We start from the raw sequence: 18,287 nt of genomic DNA on the forward strand, positions 1-18,287 counted from the left end.
TTAAAAGTCTAGATTAACACACAAACTCCATCTATTATACATTTATAAGGAAGAAAGTTCTCAACAGAGAAGGGAAAAAAAACTGTATGCTGCTATTTTGACCACTGTTCTTCACAACTATACACCCAACAAAGACCACTACAGAAGAAAGAACTTGCTTTAACTTTTGGTATTCCCTACCCAGAAGTCCCTCGAAAACCTTTGTGAATAGGGAAAGCATTTCAAAAAGTGAAGCCGAGGAAACAATGCCCCACAATGCCAAAAAGTACCTCTGGTTGAGCTTCTACCTAAACTGGTAAAATTAAGAAGAATGTACATTTTTTTCCTCCAATGAACTATACAAGAAGGAACACTCTAAGGTTTAGCTGGACTAAGCAACTTCAGGAGTTAAACATTTCTGTGGTAGAAGCAGGTAGTCTTGGTTCTGTAGAAGTACCTGCTATCATAGAACAGACAAATTTCATATGAATAAAAATTGCACTTATTCCATATGGTGCCTGGTTCCACATACGTAATTTCTGTGGTTCAGCTTAAGGTTTTCTGTATCTTCAGAACAGAAGAATGAATGAACAGAGGGATTTTTTTTTTATTATTTATGAAATCAACTTAGTCTATAGGGTTAGTTACATTTCTGTTCATAGAAATATAGAAAAGTGTGTAATATTTCACATGTATAGAAAATACACAGAATAGCTTTAGATACACTATTTACTTATTTATAACATATACAGATAAATATTTTCATGATTTCCATAGTCTTCCTATGTGAAGTCCGGGAACTTCACAGGTCTGCCACAACTTCTCCAACATGATGGCCAGTGACTTAGCAACTACATCCGCCAGCTCATCCAGGATCCAGAGATGCATCTGATCAGGTCCCATGAACTTGTGCACCTTCAGGTTCCTGAGATGGTCTTGAACCTGATTTTCTCCTACACTGGGCAGTTCTTCATTCTCCCAGTCTTGTGTGGCTCGTGCTCTTGCTGGTGAAGACTGAGGCAAAAAGAGTCACTGAGTACCTCAGCCTTCTCCATATCCTGGATAGCCAGGTCTCCCCTTTTCTTCCAGAGAGGGCCCACAACTTCCCTAGTCTTCCTTTTATCACTGATGTACATACAGAAGCCTTTGGTGTTGCCCTTGGTATTCCTGGCCAAATTTAATTCTAAAAGGGCTTTGGCTTTCCTAACCTGATTCCTGGCTACCCGAACAACCTCTGTACTCCTCCCAGGCTATCTGTCTTCACTTCCACCCTCTTTAGGCCTCCTTTTTTTCTGAGTTTGGCTAGGAGCTCCTTGTTCACCCATGCAGGCCTCCTAGTATTTTTGTCCAACTTCCTCTTTGTTGGGATGCATCACTCCTGAGTTTGCAGGCGGTGATCCTTGAATATTAGCCAGCTTTCTTGGGCCCCTCTTCTCTCCAGGGCTTTGTCCCATGGTACTCTACCAAGAAGATGCCTGAAGAGGCCAAAATCTAGTTGACTGTGCTCCCTGCTTGCTGCCCTCAGGATCCTGAAATGCACCATGTTATGGTCACTGCAGCCAAGGCTGCCCTTGAGTTTCACATTCCCCACCAGCCCCTCCCTGTTGGTGAGAAGGAGGTCCAGCACAGCACCTCTCCTTGTTGGCTCCTCTATCGCTTGAAGAAGGAAGTTGTCATCAGTGCAATGCAGGACCTCCTAGAATTGCACTGATGACAGTGCAACAGGAACCTCCTGGATTGCCTATGCCCTGCTGTGCTGCTCCTCCAACAACTATCAGGGTGGTTGAAGTCCTCCATAAAAACCAGGGCTTGTGAATGTGAGGCTGCTGCTGTGTGTCTATAGAGGGCCTCACCTGCTTGTTCTTCCTGGTCAGGTGGCCTGTAGCAGACCCCCACTACAACGTCCCCTGTCCCTGCCCTCCCTGTAATGCTGACCCACAAGCTCTGTTAGCTCCTCATCCATCCCCAGCACTCCAGCTTCTCATTGACACAGCCCCCCTCCTCCTCTCCCCTAGCTGTCCTTCCTAAAGAGCCTGTATCCTTCTCTTACAACACTCCAGTCATGGGGGCATTCCCACCATGTCTCCAGAATGCCATGATACCAAATACAGCAAAGGAGAGCAAATATTTCACAAGCTGTAGCCACAAATTTATTAAAATGTAAGGCAATTTAAAAACTTCAGCTATTAAAATGCTCGAGGCCAGGAGAACATTGCTTCAAAAATCTAAAAACTTTGTTGCATATTTTAATTGTATTCATGTGCATATGTACACATAAAAACTAGCCTTTCTGCTTATGTAAAATGCTAGCATTTTTGGCTAAAGCACACATTTAGCTGGAAAGCAGTATTTTAAAAGTGACTGAACACAAATCAACCTCTCCTTAAATGAATACAAAGCAAAGTTAAATGCATTTAAAAATCAGCTTCCCTGCATTTGACTTACACAATAGTTAGTGATTTCAACAAAGCAACCTTGGTGACAGTCTCCCCAACAAGTCAGCCATATTTTCCATTTCCATCCTAGACTTGAATGCACTGGTTAAACTAAAACCTCATGAGGTTTTACATAGACTGATGGAGTATCTTCTTGTCACATATACTTTATTGAAGGACTGGCATAAAATATTGTGCAGATGAACAATAGAAATAAGAGAAAGCTGGGGGGGGGGACATTTGCTCTTTAAATTTGACTACAAATCATTTGAAACATTCAATTAAAAGATCATAATAAATAAGAGAAAGAATGAAATCTGACACTTGAATTGGGCACTAATTTACTAGAGTTGCTAGTATAAGATCAGTAAAGATAAATTTCTTAAAACAAAGTTAACACAAATAAGACAATTGCATAATTCAAAACACAGGACTGTAAAAAGTTTTATACATCTGAAAACTTTCACCTTACTGTGATGGTGTATCTTACCCAAGCAAGTTGCTCACTCCCTCCCCAGTGGGATGGGGAAGAGAACCAGATGGGCAAAAGCAAGTAGAACAATTAAAACGTGGGTGTTGAGATAAAGACAGTTTAAGTGGAGGAAGGGACAGGGTGGGCATAAGCAGGAGGAATAACAAAACACACAAGTGATACAAGGGCAATTACTCACCATCTTCCACCAGCAGACAGATGCCCAGCCAGTCTCTAAGCAACAGCAATTTTGGATTCCTCTCCCCATATTATTACTGAGCATGATATTACAGGGCACAGAATACCAATTTGGTAAAGGAAGGTCAGATGTCCCAGCTGTGTCTCCTCCCAGACTCTCGCTCACCCCAGACCACTCTCAGGGGCCAAAGCAGAGTGAGAAACAGAGAAGGCCATCATGGTGTGCAAGCACAGTTCAGCAATAGCTGAAACACTGGCACACTATAAACAGTGTTCTGGTCAAAAAACTAAAACAGCACCATACAAGTTGACTATGAAAAGTAACTCCATCTTAGCCAGACCTAGTACACTTATTCTAGCCTTTAAACTACAGTGTGAATTAGGAGAGAATAAAATGCTCTAATGTTTATTCATGCTTTCTGAATTGTATTTCTTCCACACATTCTCTCAAATTATTTCCTCTTCCATACATAAAAATGTTCTAGTTCGTATGAAACTATGGATAGCTAACCACCGGCCATAAAAAGTCAAATAGCAGTTAGTTGCTTAAAAAGCAAACTTCAGCACTCCTGTGCTTCATTGGTGCATTACTAACCAAATAACTCAGCCCAATTGTGCCCATGAAGAATGCAATTATTTGAATAACTGGAATATCACAGACCCAAGAGACAACCACTCAACAGCAGCAAATTTCCAAAAAGCAGGAAAGAGTGGTCAAGTCAAATTCAGAAAAGCAGTCTACATTTGCAAATAGGATATGCAAACAATAATAAATATCCGATAAAAGAAAGCCTTTCTTCTCCAAGTATTTCAGGGAAGAGTTCGAAAAAAAGCTTCTTAGATCTCTTCACGTACTGCTTATGACATTCTGTGTTGACTTGTAAGAATGACAGGAAATTGATGCTGAGCTAAACAAGCTTACTACATCAAAAGTTTTAGTTTTAGAAATAAGTTGTAGAATTAAATACACATTGTAAGTACAAAAAACCCTCTATCAGAAGTCCATTCTCCTTTTGAATTAACAATTGCCGTACTTCTGCCAAATACTGCCATTGTTTGCAAAATTAGCAGTAGCTCTGAAAAAGAAACACTGAATGACCCCAAGGACATTCAGCATCAGCAGCTCCATATAGAAGTTTCACTATGTGGTTAAAAAACTGCAAAAATTATTATAGTTCTATTGAAATACACAAATTGAACACTGTCATGCCAGAAGCATTCAAATTCTGCTCTCATAAAACCTCAGTCTGGACCTTCAGTAGAAATTCATGGGCTGGTATCTTCCACAAGCTGGAAGACACAAGTAGAAGTAAAACAGAGCTTACAGTGAAAAAAAAAAAGTATCTCTCAGGTGAGAGAGGCAAGTACTAGCATGGAGAGAACTGCCTCTCTCCTATACTTACTGAGATCTGCAATGCTAGGAAAACCTGCCCCTGTAGAAAGAAACTCTTCATAGTCTGGACACTCAAGTGTAAGCTGCTAGACTCTTAATTGTTCCGAACACTTACAATGCAGTGAAGAACTGATGCCAACATGAGCTACACTTCATATTTCAAAACTCTTAGAATATTCTGAAAAGATTAGACCCGACATTCCAAAGAACATGCAGATTTACTGTGCACCTTCTTACCTTTCACTCACTGCATCTCACTTCAAAAACAGAGCTAATGCCAACTCATCTAGATGCAATGAGAAAACTGTGAAACACCTGTACTCATTGCTGCAGAGTAATAAAAGATTTAACTTAGCAGTTTATCACGGTTTGAATAATGAACAATGAACAATAAACATCTGCAGAATGACATACTCAGAGAGTGACATTTAAATGAGTGCTATCAAATTTGTACATTCCATGACACATGTATCCTTGTGGTTAAAGAGAAAGTAGACAGAACCAGAATATTCTACGTGAATAAGTAAATCTAAGATGGCATAACTTATTGTTCTATAATCTATATTCTACCTGGATAAAATGTTAAAATGCACTATTTTTTGAGCTATTTGTGTTCATTAATATTAAAAAACAGGGAAAAAAAAAAGCTCTAAAGATAGGTTCCAATAGATAATACACAAACCAGCAGTATGACTTGAACCACAAAGCATCCAGAGACCTTAATCACTTATCCTGCATGATTTCAGTGATAAAGAATTGGGTTACCCCCAGAAAATGCATAAGATGGAGTTTCTGGGACCAACTTTAAATATCTGATGTCAGCCACTGAACTGGGCGACTACAGAGTGCCTGGTCCAATCCCAGACTGAGAAGGCTATGTTCTGGTGGACTACTATTTCTGCCCCAAAACAGACCTGCCCTTCCACTAACTCCTTGCCACAACCCAGTTTTCCTCAGCCACCCAGCCAGCCCCTGCCCCTTACAGCAAGTAACCCTGTAATTCATCTTGCTTACTCATATTTTTGTTCCCTCTTTTCACTTCATACCTCTTTCTCCAGTCTTATCTCACTGAAGCTCCTATCAGTTCAGCACCTTGAGCTGAACTGGCATCTTTTATTTAACTGTTAGTCATACCAATCAGGGAGCAGAATTTAGGAACAGTGCACTGTTCATACCCAGATACCGTAGCTATTGGTGGTGCATTAGAGTCACACAGGTGACATCTCAGTCACACACTTCAGATGACAGTTTCAAGATCTGAATTAGTTTACAAGACTAAAGTTTTAAGAAATCGGCACAACCTAATTGACTGTTTTCCATGTTAACTTTCATTGTACCTCCTTCTTTTAGTCTCTCTCCCACAACATCCACCTCAAAAGCAAAGATTAGAATCACTTTATTTGAAAGTCAAGAAGCACCCCAGTATTTACATCAAGAATGGAGAAGTCAGAAAAAAAATAAAAGCAAATAAAACCACAACACATCTGTCTCACATTGGCATGAGCACCTATAGAACTGTTAAGAACGTTCCCTGTACTAGGTTGACAAATTACACTCACATCATTCAGGCACAGATAAAATTAACTGAATATCCAGTAAACACAGAGGGTATATAAAACCAACTAATGACAAGTTAATGAAAAAAAAAGGAGGGAATGTAGCCTGAGCCACCCCCCACCCTTAGTCAGGGAGCATGTGGCTGAAATGGTGCAGAACAATCCATTCCATGCAAGTTTTTATAGCCTTAAAAAAAAATAAATCAAATTAAAGGGAACAGAGACCTCTGTTGTCTAGGAGACCAAAACTAGTCATCAGCTAACAGTTTTCATTAATACAGAACAGACTAACAAATTAAAGACTAAAGAACTAGATAAATCTGTAATGACTCTTTGTAATACTGTTCACTGGGAATCGCTCCAGCATTGTTCCACCATGACTAAGATGGTTTATAGCACACATGGCATGAAAATGTTCTGAACAATGCCACCAGCGAAGTTTACATTGTTACCTGTGACTTTCATTTCTTTTAAGCTGGTCAGTTGAGAACCAGGAATCCTCTACCCCTTAAGGTGTCCTTCAAATTGATAAAAAAAAAAAAAAAAGGCTGAACAACAATATAAAAATTTTGAGGTGTACTTCAGCTTCCTTTCTCCCCCCCCCTTAATGGAACTAAATGAGTGACGTCATTGATGTTAAGAACCAGCAAGGTACACATAATGTTTAATTTAGTTCAGTATGGTTTGCTTCCAAGGAAGGAGAAACAACTTTTCATTGCAGAGGTCAAGAAACAGAGTTAATAAACACTCGTTCAAACCACTGATTTGGATAGGGATTACAATTGTTTTACAACACATCAGCAACTGAAAACAAGAATTTCAAATTAAAATTGCATAACCTAAATAGAGAAAAAATAGAGAAAAAGAGGAAAATAGAGAAAAACTGCAGGAAACAATAGGGATAAATGCATAAAATACTTTTATTACAAAAAGAACAGGGATAGGAAAGGCAACTACTTCAAAAACAGGATAGCAAGGTAATTCTTAACACCAGTTGACAAGGACAAGTAAACAAGACAACTAAATATCTTTCAAGATTTGGATCACATTACCAGGAGTGTTCTAGATCAAAAGAATATACTAATTATGTTGTTTGGGAAAACAGATAACACTGGATTTGCAAGTGACAGGTTTTTATTATTTTTTTCAATTTACATAGGAACCATAGGGCAGCATGAAAAATAATATCTATGTAAACTGACAGAAGTATGCCTAGTTAGACTTTGGAAAAAAAAAAGAAAAAAGATTAAGGAGAAACAATCCACTATGAACACACAAGCAGATTTTGAAAGAGGATTAAATATTTTTGGTGAATGAAGTCAGAACAAGAAAATATGGAAAACAATTCATTGGTAAAATAGCTCCTTAAGTACAGCTGAGGGAAGAATAAGCTGTTGTAGGCAATTCTAGAAGTCTTCATTTTTGGCCTTAGTTCAGCTTAAGTTCAAGGAAGAATGATCTCTCAATGACAAGAGTGGTTTCAATCCACGTTGAGAAAACAGCTCCCCTCATCACAAAAACCCTTTCAAGATGAAGCCTGATTATATCAATCCTATCATCTTCCTTGAAAACATTAGTCACTGGCTACCCTTCAGCTCTACCACCATATAGTTTTTGTCCCTTGCTTCAAGATCCTCACAAATAACTTCATCATACCTGCTTTAACAGTCACTGACTCTATCCAGCTTTTACTGTGCCAACTTTTACCATCCTATAATCACATTCACCTAGCTATGCACTTTCCCGTTTGCTTTTTATGCTTGGAGGGAGGTTCCCAGAGAGCAAAAGAGATATAGCCCCAGTTTTATCCTCCTAACTACTCAACATGCTCAGCAAAGGTAACCTCAGAAAATTATTGACTGCTTACAGACTAGAAGCAAAAGATGGAAGTCTAGCGGGACTAAAGCCAAACTGGTAAATCCACGCTAGGGAAGTCATGAGATTAGATCCATAAATCTAGCAAAGTCAATCTTTACCGACTAGTCAATCTTTACCGACGGATGTCTTATCTGTAATTCTCCTACTGAAAGGCTGCTCCAGTATTTCAATCCCACAGATAAGAACCCCTCTCCAAGCCTTAGTCTAAATTTACTACTGATGAGTTACACCTGTCTTCAAGTATGATATAGACTTTCACAATAGTTTAGGTCCATCTCCCATCACCGTGTCCCCAATGAAATTACCTTATAGCTTGTGTTTTGCTGCATGAAAAGGATAAACTCTTAATTTCAAGATAGGCTGTTTATTATCACAAATTATTTCCTATACCCACTACATATTAGCCTTTTCTAAATGTGAATAATAACTAATTATACACATTCTGCTAAGAATTTGTCCAGTTTTATTTGACAGCAACAGCTGCACTTCCCGCTTGCTCTCTGTGGAGTCCTTCCTAAGATGACACCAGAAAGTTAAACGAAGCAACAAAAAATGACTGGAACTTATGTTCATTGGCCTGAGGTTTTTCTGACACCTTGATCAAACAGAATGCTAACCACACCACTCCTCATAAAGGAATGAGTTCCCGAGAGCAATCAAAGCTGCTGCTGTTTCAGTTAAAACTCTCTATATGATATACTTTGCTTTCAGTCTGTCCTCCTGAGTATTCTTGGGGAGATTTCCGACAAAGTTTACCTTCTGACAACAAAATAGGAAGATAACTATATTTGGCCAGCAATGGGTATCAAAGCTTTTTTTCCTCCTCTGTTAACTGTTGGTTCTCAGCTTTTAAATTAAGAACTGAGACTTGGAAAAGAATATAGCCTGCACATGAAAAGTGTGTTTTTCAGACCCATAACAGTGACTACATTCAACCAGATTAAACCTCTAAAATTGCAATCGGCACATGTTCAGTAAAGATTCAGTATAAATCAAACAGAAGCTCCCCAAAGACTTCCTCCCTGCTCATGACACAACAAGCTGCACACAGACAAGCTTCGAGAAGCTATTCATGTTTTGATGCAGTATCAAACATTGTTGGTTATTCATGCTTTATTTCTCTCCCTTCATCATTGTCAACTCAAGGAAGATTAAAAAGTTACATGAATTTCACAAACAGCAATTTAGTTGAGATTTGCATGCTTTTCTGTCCTAATTTTACATTAATAGTATGAACAGTTTATATTTAACAATATAAAGGAAGCCTTAATGCCTTGCAGCAACAATATACATTTTAATCTATGATTAAAAACCACCTACTATGAGAAAGAACTGCCTAGAAGGTAACGCTTGGTGGAATTAATGGCAAGTACAGAAATGGTCTTTATTTTGCCTCTAATAAAGCTGAGTAACCACCAGAACGGTTCTTTCACTATTTCAAGTTTAATATCTCAATCACTGATCAGCCATTTTGCCCCTACCTCCACCAACCTCCCCCAGATGGCATTAAGAGGTTTCCACTATAGCACCACCAGAACACAAATATTAAATAGGATACTGCAAAAGTAGCCAGCTGGGGTTTCTTACACTTGGCTCTCAAGCAGTGCTCACTGTAGGCCACATTAGCTGATAGAAGCAGAGCTCTGAAGGGTTCTGAGCCACTGAGCAAGCCAAATTCCCGACCTCTGAAACCAAGAAGGCCACAGCAGTCCCATCTTGCAATGAAGCATAGGATGCCTAACAGAACACTGTGGTGGTTTTACACTGAGGGCTAGCTAAACTCCATCACACTGCTCTCTCACTCCCCCTCTTCAAAGCGGTGGGGAGAAATTACAATAAAAAAGAGCTCAAGGGTTCAGATATGGGTAGGGAGATTACTGACCAATTACTGTCACAGGCAAGACAGACTCAGCATATGGAGATGGATGTAATTTATAGCCTATTACTAAGAGACTAGAGCAGAGAGAAACTAAAAGCAAACTAGACACCTTTCTAGACACTCATCCACCCTCTTCTACCTTCTTCCCCTGAGCGGCATTGGGGAACAGTGTTTGTGGTCAGTCTATAGAACTTCGCCGCCGCCGCTCCTTCATGGTCACTCTGACTGCTCCACGCGGGGTCCCTCCCACGGGATGCCATCCTTCCCGAACTGAGCCTGCGGGGCTGCCCACAGGCAGCAGCTCTTCAAGAACTGCTCCCGCATGGCTCCGTACCACGGGGTCCATCCATCCCCCAGGAGCAAACTGCTCCAGCACGGGTCCCCCACGGGTGGGCGGCAGCTCCCCCCAGACCCCCTGCTCCTGCATGGGCTGCTCTCCACGGGCTGCAGCTCCGGCCCGGGGCCTGTTCCTGCGGGGGCTCTCCACGGGCCGCAGCCTCCTCCAGGCCACATCCACCTGCTCCACCGGGGGCTCCTCCACGGGCTGCAGCGTGGAGATCTGCTCCGTGTGGGACCCATGGGCTGCAGGGGGACAGCCTGCTCCACCAGGGACCTCTCCACAGGCCGCAGGGGAACTGCTGCTGCATGCCTGAAGCACCTCCTGCTGTACTCACCTCGGGGGCCGCAGGACTGGTTGTCACTCCTCTCTCCCTGCTGCTGTAGCATAGCAGGTTTTTTTCCCTTCCTTCAATCTGCTCTCCCAGAGGCACAAACAACATGACTTACTGGCTTGGCTCTGGCCGGCGGTGGGTCCCTTTAGAGCTGTCTGAAACTGGCCCTTATCTAGCATGGGGCAGCTGCGGGACTCTGCTCACAGAGGCCACCCCTGCAGCTCCCTGCTACCGAAACCTTGCCACACGAACACAATACAAGCATCATGTCTCAGCTATTCTCAACACTCTCCCCATCCTCAGCTCTGAAAGGTGAAGCATGTTTCTCTTTGTAATGTTGAAGCCTCTCGATATATAGTGCAAAACTAATACTAATGCAATACTTTCTAACACTTCACTGAGATTTTGAAAAGTATGCAGCTATAACTGATATTTAATAACTATTAACACACATTACAGTTTTAATAGATTATGGTGCAGTAAAAGTGTTGAAGTACCCTCCTGAAAACTATCTACCATGTAGGGCAGCTAAAGGACACTTTCAACATCATGACTTTCAGCACCAAATTATGCAAGATTTTGAGGAATTTATAAATTTTGAAATCGTGAAGGGAATCAGACAATAAAATCAGACAAATTAATTGGGTACATGTTATAATCATCTAAAAGAATGAAAACAAAGTTATGTATGTAGGCACACAACACTTCAAGTAATTAGAGTTCTGATCCCTCAAAAATGATTAGGCCTTCCCTACCTTGCTGCAAGTGTCTATCATTTTAGCTTCACTTGAACAACAGCAGCAAGGTGCAAACTATATAGATTCTGCTGCTATAAAAGGTGGCGTTCGTCAATTCACTGTTACCTTCAGCATCAGACCTTCAGCTTGTACTTCCTGCCAAACCAGACAGAATATTCATTTGTGCTCATGTGAGTCAGATTAAGTGCAATATCCAAATAATCACTGGAACTAGCTCTGTAGTGAAGTTAAGCTCTAACATATACTTAGCTGCAGTGACTCAAGTAATCCTGTGACCTCAAAGGTGGCAACTCAGGCGTCTAATGCCATTTTTAGATATCAGAGCGTTTCAGACATCCACACAAGAAGGGCAGTCATGACATAGCAATGAAAGACCCACTCTTTTTGGAACAACAGCTGGAGGTTAGCCACTGTTTGGATACCCAATCCCACCCAAAGTAACTACTTCCGTAATTAACATTCTATACTTTCAAGTGTTTTCATGATTATGTGCTTCCACACTGTAACTGAACAAGACAGAGTATTCCTCATCCACATCACTTAGTAGTTTTTACTTGACCACTCACATTTAAATACAAATATATCTTACTTTTCAGTTCTACCATAACTCCTATTATATCAAATAGCTGTTCAGAGCTCTGATCATACCAGATGAAGTGATAGAATTCATCACAGAACTGAGTTTTGAACTCCACCGTCACTCAGAAGTAACCACATCTGGACTGTTGGACAAACCTTTTGCAGTCTGTCAGCCAGGCCACAAAGGTCTGTCAAATTAATCACTTTAATTAAAAAAAAAAAGTCTTCTTGTAGTAATAGCATCATTCACTTTTACAAAAACATATTTTGTAGTAGTTGAGTTGCTCAGTGGTTTCACAGTAAATGAAACTTACACTGGATTTCAAGAACGCAGTTGCAGAACCTTTGCACCTGTATCATCTCCCAAGATAAACGACTACAGCCATACTCTATCTAACAACATTAAAAAAAAAAGGCACACCAAGGAGACAACCACATTGGAAAAAGTTTAAGCTGATTTTAGAAATTTACCTATGGTTTGTCAAACAAAATTTATTTCATACCATTTTCATCTCTTCAAGAATAAACTGTCAGAACATCAAGGGCACTCAAGCTCCTCCTACGTAGTCAAAACTGTGTCATCACTGAGGACTTGTCTGGTCATCATGGGACTGTTGGATGACCCTAGCTACTTTTGCTGGACCTGATCCTGATGCAAACCTGACTTCCTGGCTTGGCCTCAGGCCTGCCCCCTCACTATGGACTTGTCTGGCACTCTTGACTCCTGGCTGAACACAGCTGCCATCACTGGACCTGCTTTGCACACCCTGTCTGGGTGAGGTGGGGCTCCACCATTTGTCAGTGAGAATGGTGCTAGGTGTGAACTCATGCTCACAACATATGACAAGTGCTTCTCATTGAAGGAAATAAAATAGCTTTCATTATTAGACCATTCTCATTTACGATACTTCAGGTTACACCAAATGTATATTTCTGTATAATGCTGGTACTTCAAATTACAGCAGGATTATCACATTTTCACTTGTATGGAACACGGGTGCACTTTTTTCTGCACAACTGTAACGTGATCTTTTTAATATTAGAATGTTACGCATCTGTGTGTTTCATTACCCCTTGTCTTTGAAATTGTAACATCTCTTAGTATGGTTGGTACACCATCCAGAGGACAGCTATTTATAGAGGAATACCGTAATACCAAAGGCATATCAGCCTTTGGGTTCAGCTTGAGGTTTTTTGTTTTTTAATGTGGTACTCTTTTAAAATGAGAGGTTAAATAGGCGTCATCTCAAAATCAATGGTGTTTCCTGATCAATCTAAGCAAGCAAATACTTGAAGCAAGAATTTCTGTTCTACAAACCAAATTCATTTCCTTCCAGGAGATATAAAAACAGAAATATAATTTATTTTTATGTTTCCAAAAGAATTAACTACCCAAAACACTAGAAAACTGTATGTTTGTCCATGCCCTCCCCCCCCCCGAACGCTTTTTTTCCCCCACTCAACATCAAGAAAGAACCTCTGCTGAAATCTTTTTACCAAAAGGCATGTGAAAAGTCATAGGAAACCTCACAAGTAGATCACAGACAACTAGTAAAAACAAAATACTTAAAAGAAAGCAGTATCTGTCTTCAACCTTGGCAACAACTCTACCATGTGATGCCCCTCCCTCCTTTCTCTGCCATACAAGTTTGCGATTTTACACAGGCACAGGAAGTGGCTGCAAATGTAAGGAAAAAAACTAATCTCTTCATTCATAAAATTATCAAGCACAGACAAATAATACGAATAAATTTGAATAAAGTGTTCAGACTACATGACTTGGGTTTGTCAGGGTCCATCTGGAAATACTGGTTCTATGTGTAAAGCATCTTAAAACACAGTCAGGCTAAACTGAAATCCAGACGCACATTAACTTCAACGTTGTCATGCCAACAAGATGACAATCAAGGCTTGGCTCACACACAAGGCCTTCTGCCCCTTGAAGTAAATAAGTGGATGAGTAAAGGTATGCAGCATTACCTTTTGCGGGCAGTGGAATGAGACAAGGTAGCAGGGACTGAAAGAAGTGAAAAAAAAAGCTTCCAAGAAAGAAAAAGCATACAGCTTTCCAAAAAAAAAAAACAACTTCTGCAAGTAAGAGAAATCCAGAACTATGTTTAACAGGGAGCTTCAAGTTACAGAGCAGTTGTTTTAGAGTACTTCTATCATGATGCATTGCAGACTAGAAACAGAGTGTGGATTTTGCCTAACAGCTACAACGGAAGTCTCTCCCTGAAGAGAAGTGGGAATAAACGATAGCACTTTAAGCAATGTTTTTATACTGTACGTATGGCTGAAGTAGGTCGCTAGCTTAGGTCTCAAAAACACTGCACAGGTCAAGTTACCTGGGCCAATGAGCCATGCAAGGGCAACTACACTGTTTCCATCCCTGTTTCCACTTTGGGTATCTGTACATAACAAATTTGCTATGTATTATTTTCATCACTTCCACAAAAAAGCAAGGAAAAGCGTCACATGTTTTTGTTGCTGAAGACATATTCTAGAACAATGACACCTTTTGGTGCTTGGTGCCAGGAAGTACTTAACGAACAGTGCTCAAAGCTGTTGGTGCCAGTCCAAACTACCGTTGGTGGCAACCTGAGTGCCTGGGCTGCTGTTCATCCAGAATGCCAACACACTCTGTAAAACATGAAGTGAAAACATGGCGACTAGCCTGATGAATACACTTTACTAAATTTTATATCTATATAAACTAAACTGACAGACAGACTACAACAAATAAATTAGTCAACAATAACACTCCATGCTTCCAGCAGCTGCTTGTACAGAAGTACAGCTGAAATGTGACAGCTCAATTTCTAAACGGCTTAATTATTCCTGCTGACATCCTAAACTCACTGACATATAGCACTTGTATGTTTTAGGTCTCGGCGTGATATAAAAACAAAGTGCGAAAGAGTTCAGTCAGATTACTGAAGTAGCTGAAGAAATCTGATGAACTGGATTCAAATAATAAAGGGCAGATAAGAAGCGGAGCATACAAAGAGGTCAGCTCATCTTGACAGCTGAAGCTAGCACAGTGAGTAAGGAAACAATTCTCAGCTGTAAGCCAGGTCAGTAGTGCAGAGACCAAAAGCTTTAAGAGTACATCGCAACACAGCGTTTTAAAACACAGGGCAGAAACGCCTAGCCTCGGAACCACTTAAGGAATCACGTAAAGAGGCAGGTGAGCTCGATGGGGGCTGGGAGGAGGCAGGAGAGGGAAAAGAGGGTGAATCGCTGAACTATGTGGGTGACCCAGATAGAAGGAGAGATATTGTAGCATTACACACGCGCGCACCTGCAGACAACAAGCCAGCACCGCAATTTAAGGTTTAAAAAAATAAAAATAAAATTTAAAAAGCACTTGAAAAGCAATTTATATGCTTTCAGCAACAGAACTGAAGATGAAGCAGGGCGACCCTAGCTCGCGACGCGGCTCTTCCCGTCCCCAGGGCTGCCACAAGCGCTGCCCGTGCCCACCGGAGCCGCGCAGCACCCCCGGGGGGCGGCGAGAGGACCCCCCCGGGCCGGGCGGTGCCGTGCCGTGCCTCACCTTGAAGGGGTTGTTGAGGTCCGGGTCGGCGAAGGGGTTGCTGTCGAAGTCCGACATGGCGAGGGCTGCGATCCGCGGCTGGCGGCGGCCCTGGCCCGGCGGCGCCCCCCCCGGCGCTGTCAGCAGCCGCTGCGGCCCGGGCCCGAGCCCGCCCCCTCCGGCACCTAGCGCCGGCCTCCCAAAATGGCCGCCCCGGAGGTGATGTCGCGGGGCGGGGCTGCGCGGGAAGGAGGGAGTGGGGCAGGGGGAGACCATGCACGGCTCGGGGGGGTTCGGGGCCGTGCTGAGGAAAAAGTGGGAGGAGCTGCTGGGAGGACTGGGCGTGTTTTGGTTCACAGATCCTGTCAAAATATGAAATCCTGTATTCTCGACATCAAACAATAACAGCCTGCATCGATGCAACACTTCTAAAACCAGTGAATCTTGAATTCTTTCACATGAATCCTGAATTCCTTCACACACTTTCTAAAGAATTTGCTTAAACCTTTATTAAAATACAAAAAGAGTTTTGAGGCAGGTTAACCTTCAATCTGCCTAAAATAAATTGCTATGAGATGTGATTTCCCCCACACACACATAACCACAGGCCGACCATGGGGTACACTGTCTAGGGTTTAGTGAAGGCTGACTAAGGATGTTAACAATTTTTTTGTACTTTAATGGCTCTGCATTCATTACTATCATATATTGCTAATCCCAACCCGATGATGGAAGTCATTGTTATGGCGGTGTGCCATCAGCAAGTCAGGAAAAGTCCTGCATGTCCAAGGTAATCGATTTTGTGTGGATCAGTGAAAAAAAAAAAAATAATAATAATTGCTGCAAGGTTTGCTGTAATTTATGTAGATGTTTCTCAATTATTTCTGAAGGACTGTCAGGTATATGATATGCAAATGGGACAAATCATAAAAGCATAGCTTCTAAGGAACAAAACACTTTCAACTTTTTTTTGTTGCTATGAAGTGTAAAATACTTCATGTTTCAAAAAACACAAAGGCAGCTGTTGTACGATCAACAAAAGTACATTGCAGTATTAGACACAATCATTCATATAACTCAGTCATCATGACAGAAAATTAAATCATGTTGTTTTCCAATATTTGCCCACAGCTCAATATATCATAGCTCAACGATACATGTTGATAGTTTGAAAGCTGTGTGCACTGGCAACTGTATATTTGTTCCTTTCAGCTGAACATGAAGGAACTAATGCATACATGCCTGAGTCAGTGAATGTTTGACTGAAAAGAGCATCTTTTCCTGTGTGGCTACTGGTGCTTCAGATCATGACCATAGCCACCTGTCTCTGATAATAATTTATTTGTGCACTGTTAAAGGAGAATAATCTGTCATATGACTACCAAGGAATTAAGATGTTTTTGAAAGGATAATAATTATTTACAATCAAATGATAGAATTTTGACAATGTATCATTCCTTGCTCATAAAAATGTTAACTTTGGGAGACAACAAATAACAGCTAGCTAATAGAAAATGCGAATGAATATCTGCTTCCAAATAATTGCTTAGTTTATTGCTTAGATGTTTCAGAATTAGAGAAGATACATGATTAGCCAAGGATGCCCCTCCACAATAAGTCCTCTCTACACCTTATTTTGGTAGAATCATAGAATCATTTAGGTCAAAAAAGAGCTCCAAGATCATTTAGTTCAACCTTTAACCTGGCACTGCCAAGTCCACCATTAAACTGTGCTACTAAACACTACCTCTACATGTTTTCTGGAGACCTCCAGGAATGGTGACTCAACCACTTCCCTAGGCAGCCTGTTCCAATACTTCACAACCCTTTCAGTGAAGAAATTTTTCCTAATATTCAACCTAAACCTCCCCTGTTATGCAAAATGACTGGCATGGAATATTGACTGCTAGAAACTCATCTAGAGGAAAGAAGCGAGAGAACTCCTTGGTAGAGTGATTAGATCATATGCAGTTTTAATGTCTTGCTGAAAGTTTAGTCAGAAGATACTTGGTTTGTTAGGTAAAACTTTAACTGAAATGTTATTCAATAACAGCTTTTTGAGGAATTTAAAATAGCAAGAATGCGTAAGCCACTCTTTTTCTAGGTCTTACAGCACAGGGATTTTCTTACAAAATATTAGGAAGATTTTAACTTTGGAGAAAGAAAAGAGAAGTGCAGTACACGAGCACTTCAGGATAACAATAAAGGTCAGGAGCTGCAACATTCCCACAGATTTTTTGCCTTAAGTTAAAAGAAGGAAAAGTGGGGGGAATATTTCCTTGGAATAACTGATTTCACTTTTCTCTGGATCCTCTAAGGACATGCTGCAAAATAGTAATATTAGATAATTCTTGGCTTGAGCAAGGAATCATTTCTGCTCACCTGGAATGCCATTGCTCAATGTCATGTCATTCAAAATGAAGGTGAAAGATGTCCCTAAAGGAGCCATCAGTCTCTGCTGCTCTTCCTATTCCCTGTAGTCCTATTTTGCTCTCTTTGTTTGGGGACTGCGCAAAGAAGACGTGTCATCAGCAAATCATCTTTCCTTCTGCTTCCTTTCCCTGTGGACCAATTGCTGGTCCTCAGTCAAGAAGCAGAGCCCTTACTTCTCCCATGACAGGTGATCCCTGTATCTTGGGAACATGCAGGCACAGCATAGCTATCACCAGCATGAAAAGTCTTCTCTTTGCTCCCAGACTGGACTCACTGCCTGTATTCCATCCCACAAGCGTGGGCTCTGGGGTCACACTGCATGCCATGAGCGCACTTACAGAACCCAGCAATCATTAGCACTGGCCAAGAGAGCATGTAATCCTGTCTTGGATATAATTGTGGAAGAAGGGTTACTACTTCTGGAAAAAGAGTTATTTATTTGTCTAGCTGAGGATAAAACAATAGCAATTAACCTCTTTTATCCAAAGAGTTTGACACCTGTGGATAAAGCCACACGCTAC

The 18,287-nt window shown here is 41.1% G+C and overlaps 1 protein-coding gene across 2 annotated transcripts in view; it reads right to left on the minus strand.

The window, feature by feature from the left end:
• SCAMP1 (secretory carrier membrane protein 1) overlaps positions 1 to 15,538 on the minus strand; it is a 38,494-nt gene extending 22,956 nt beyond the window's left edge. The window contains exon 1 of one of the 2 annotated variants that reach the window (XM_035553554.2): positions 15,355 to 15,538. In XM_035553554.2, coding sequence (XP_035409447.1) covers positions 15,355 to 15,411 — 57 coding nt within the window. In that variant the 5' untranslated portion in view covers positions 15,412 to 15,538. Of the gene's footprint in view, positions 1 to 3,085; positions 3,484 to 15,354 lie in introns of those variants that run through there. The other variant, XM_035553553.2, reaches the window with a different exon arrangement.
• Between the last annotated feature and the right edge of the window lie 2,749 nt (positions 15,539 to 18,287).

This window comes from Cygnus atratus, chromosome Z (genome assembly GCF_013377495.2).
Source record: "Cygnus atratus isolate AKBS03 ecotype Queensland, Australia chromosome Z, CAtr_DNAZoo_HiC_assembly, whole genome shotgun sequence".
Taxonomy (NCBI): domain Eukaryota; kingdom Metazoa; phylum Chordata; class Aves; order Anseriformes; family Anatidae; genus Cygnus; species Cygnus atratus.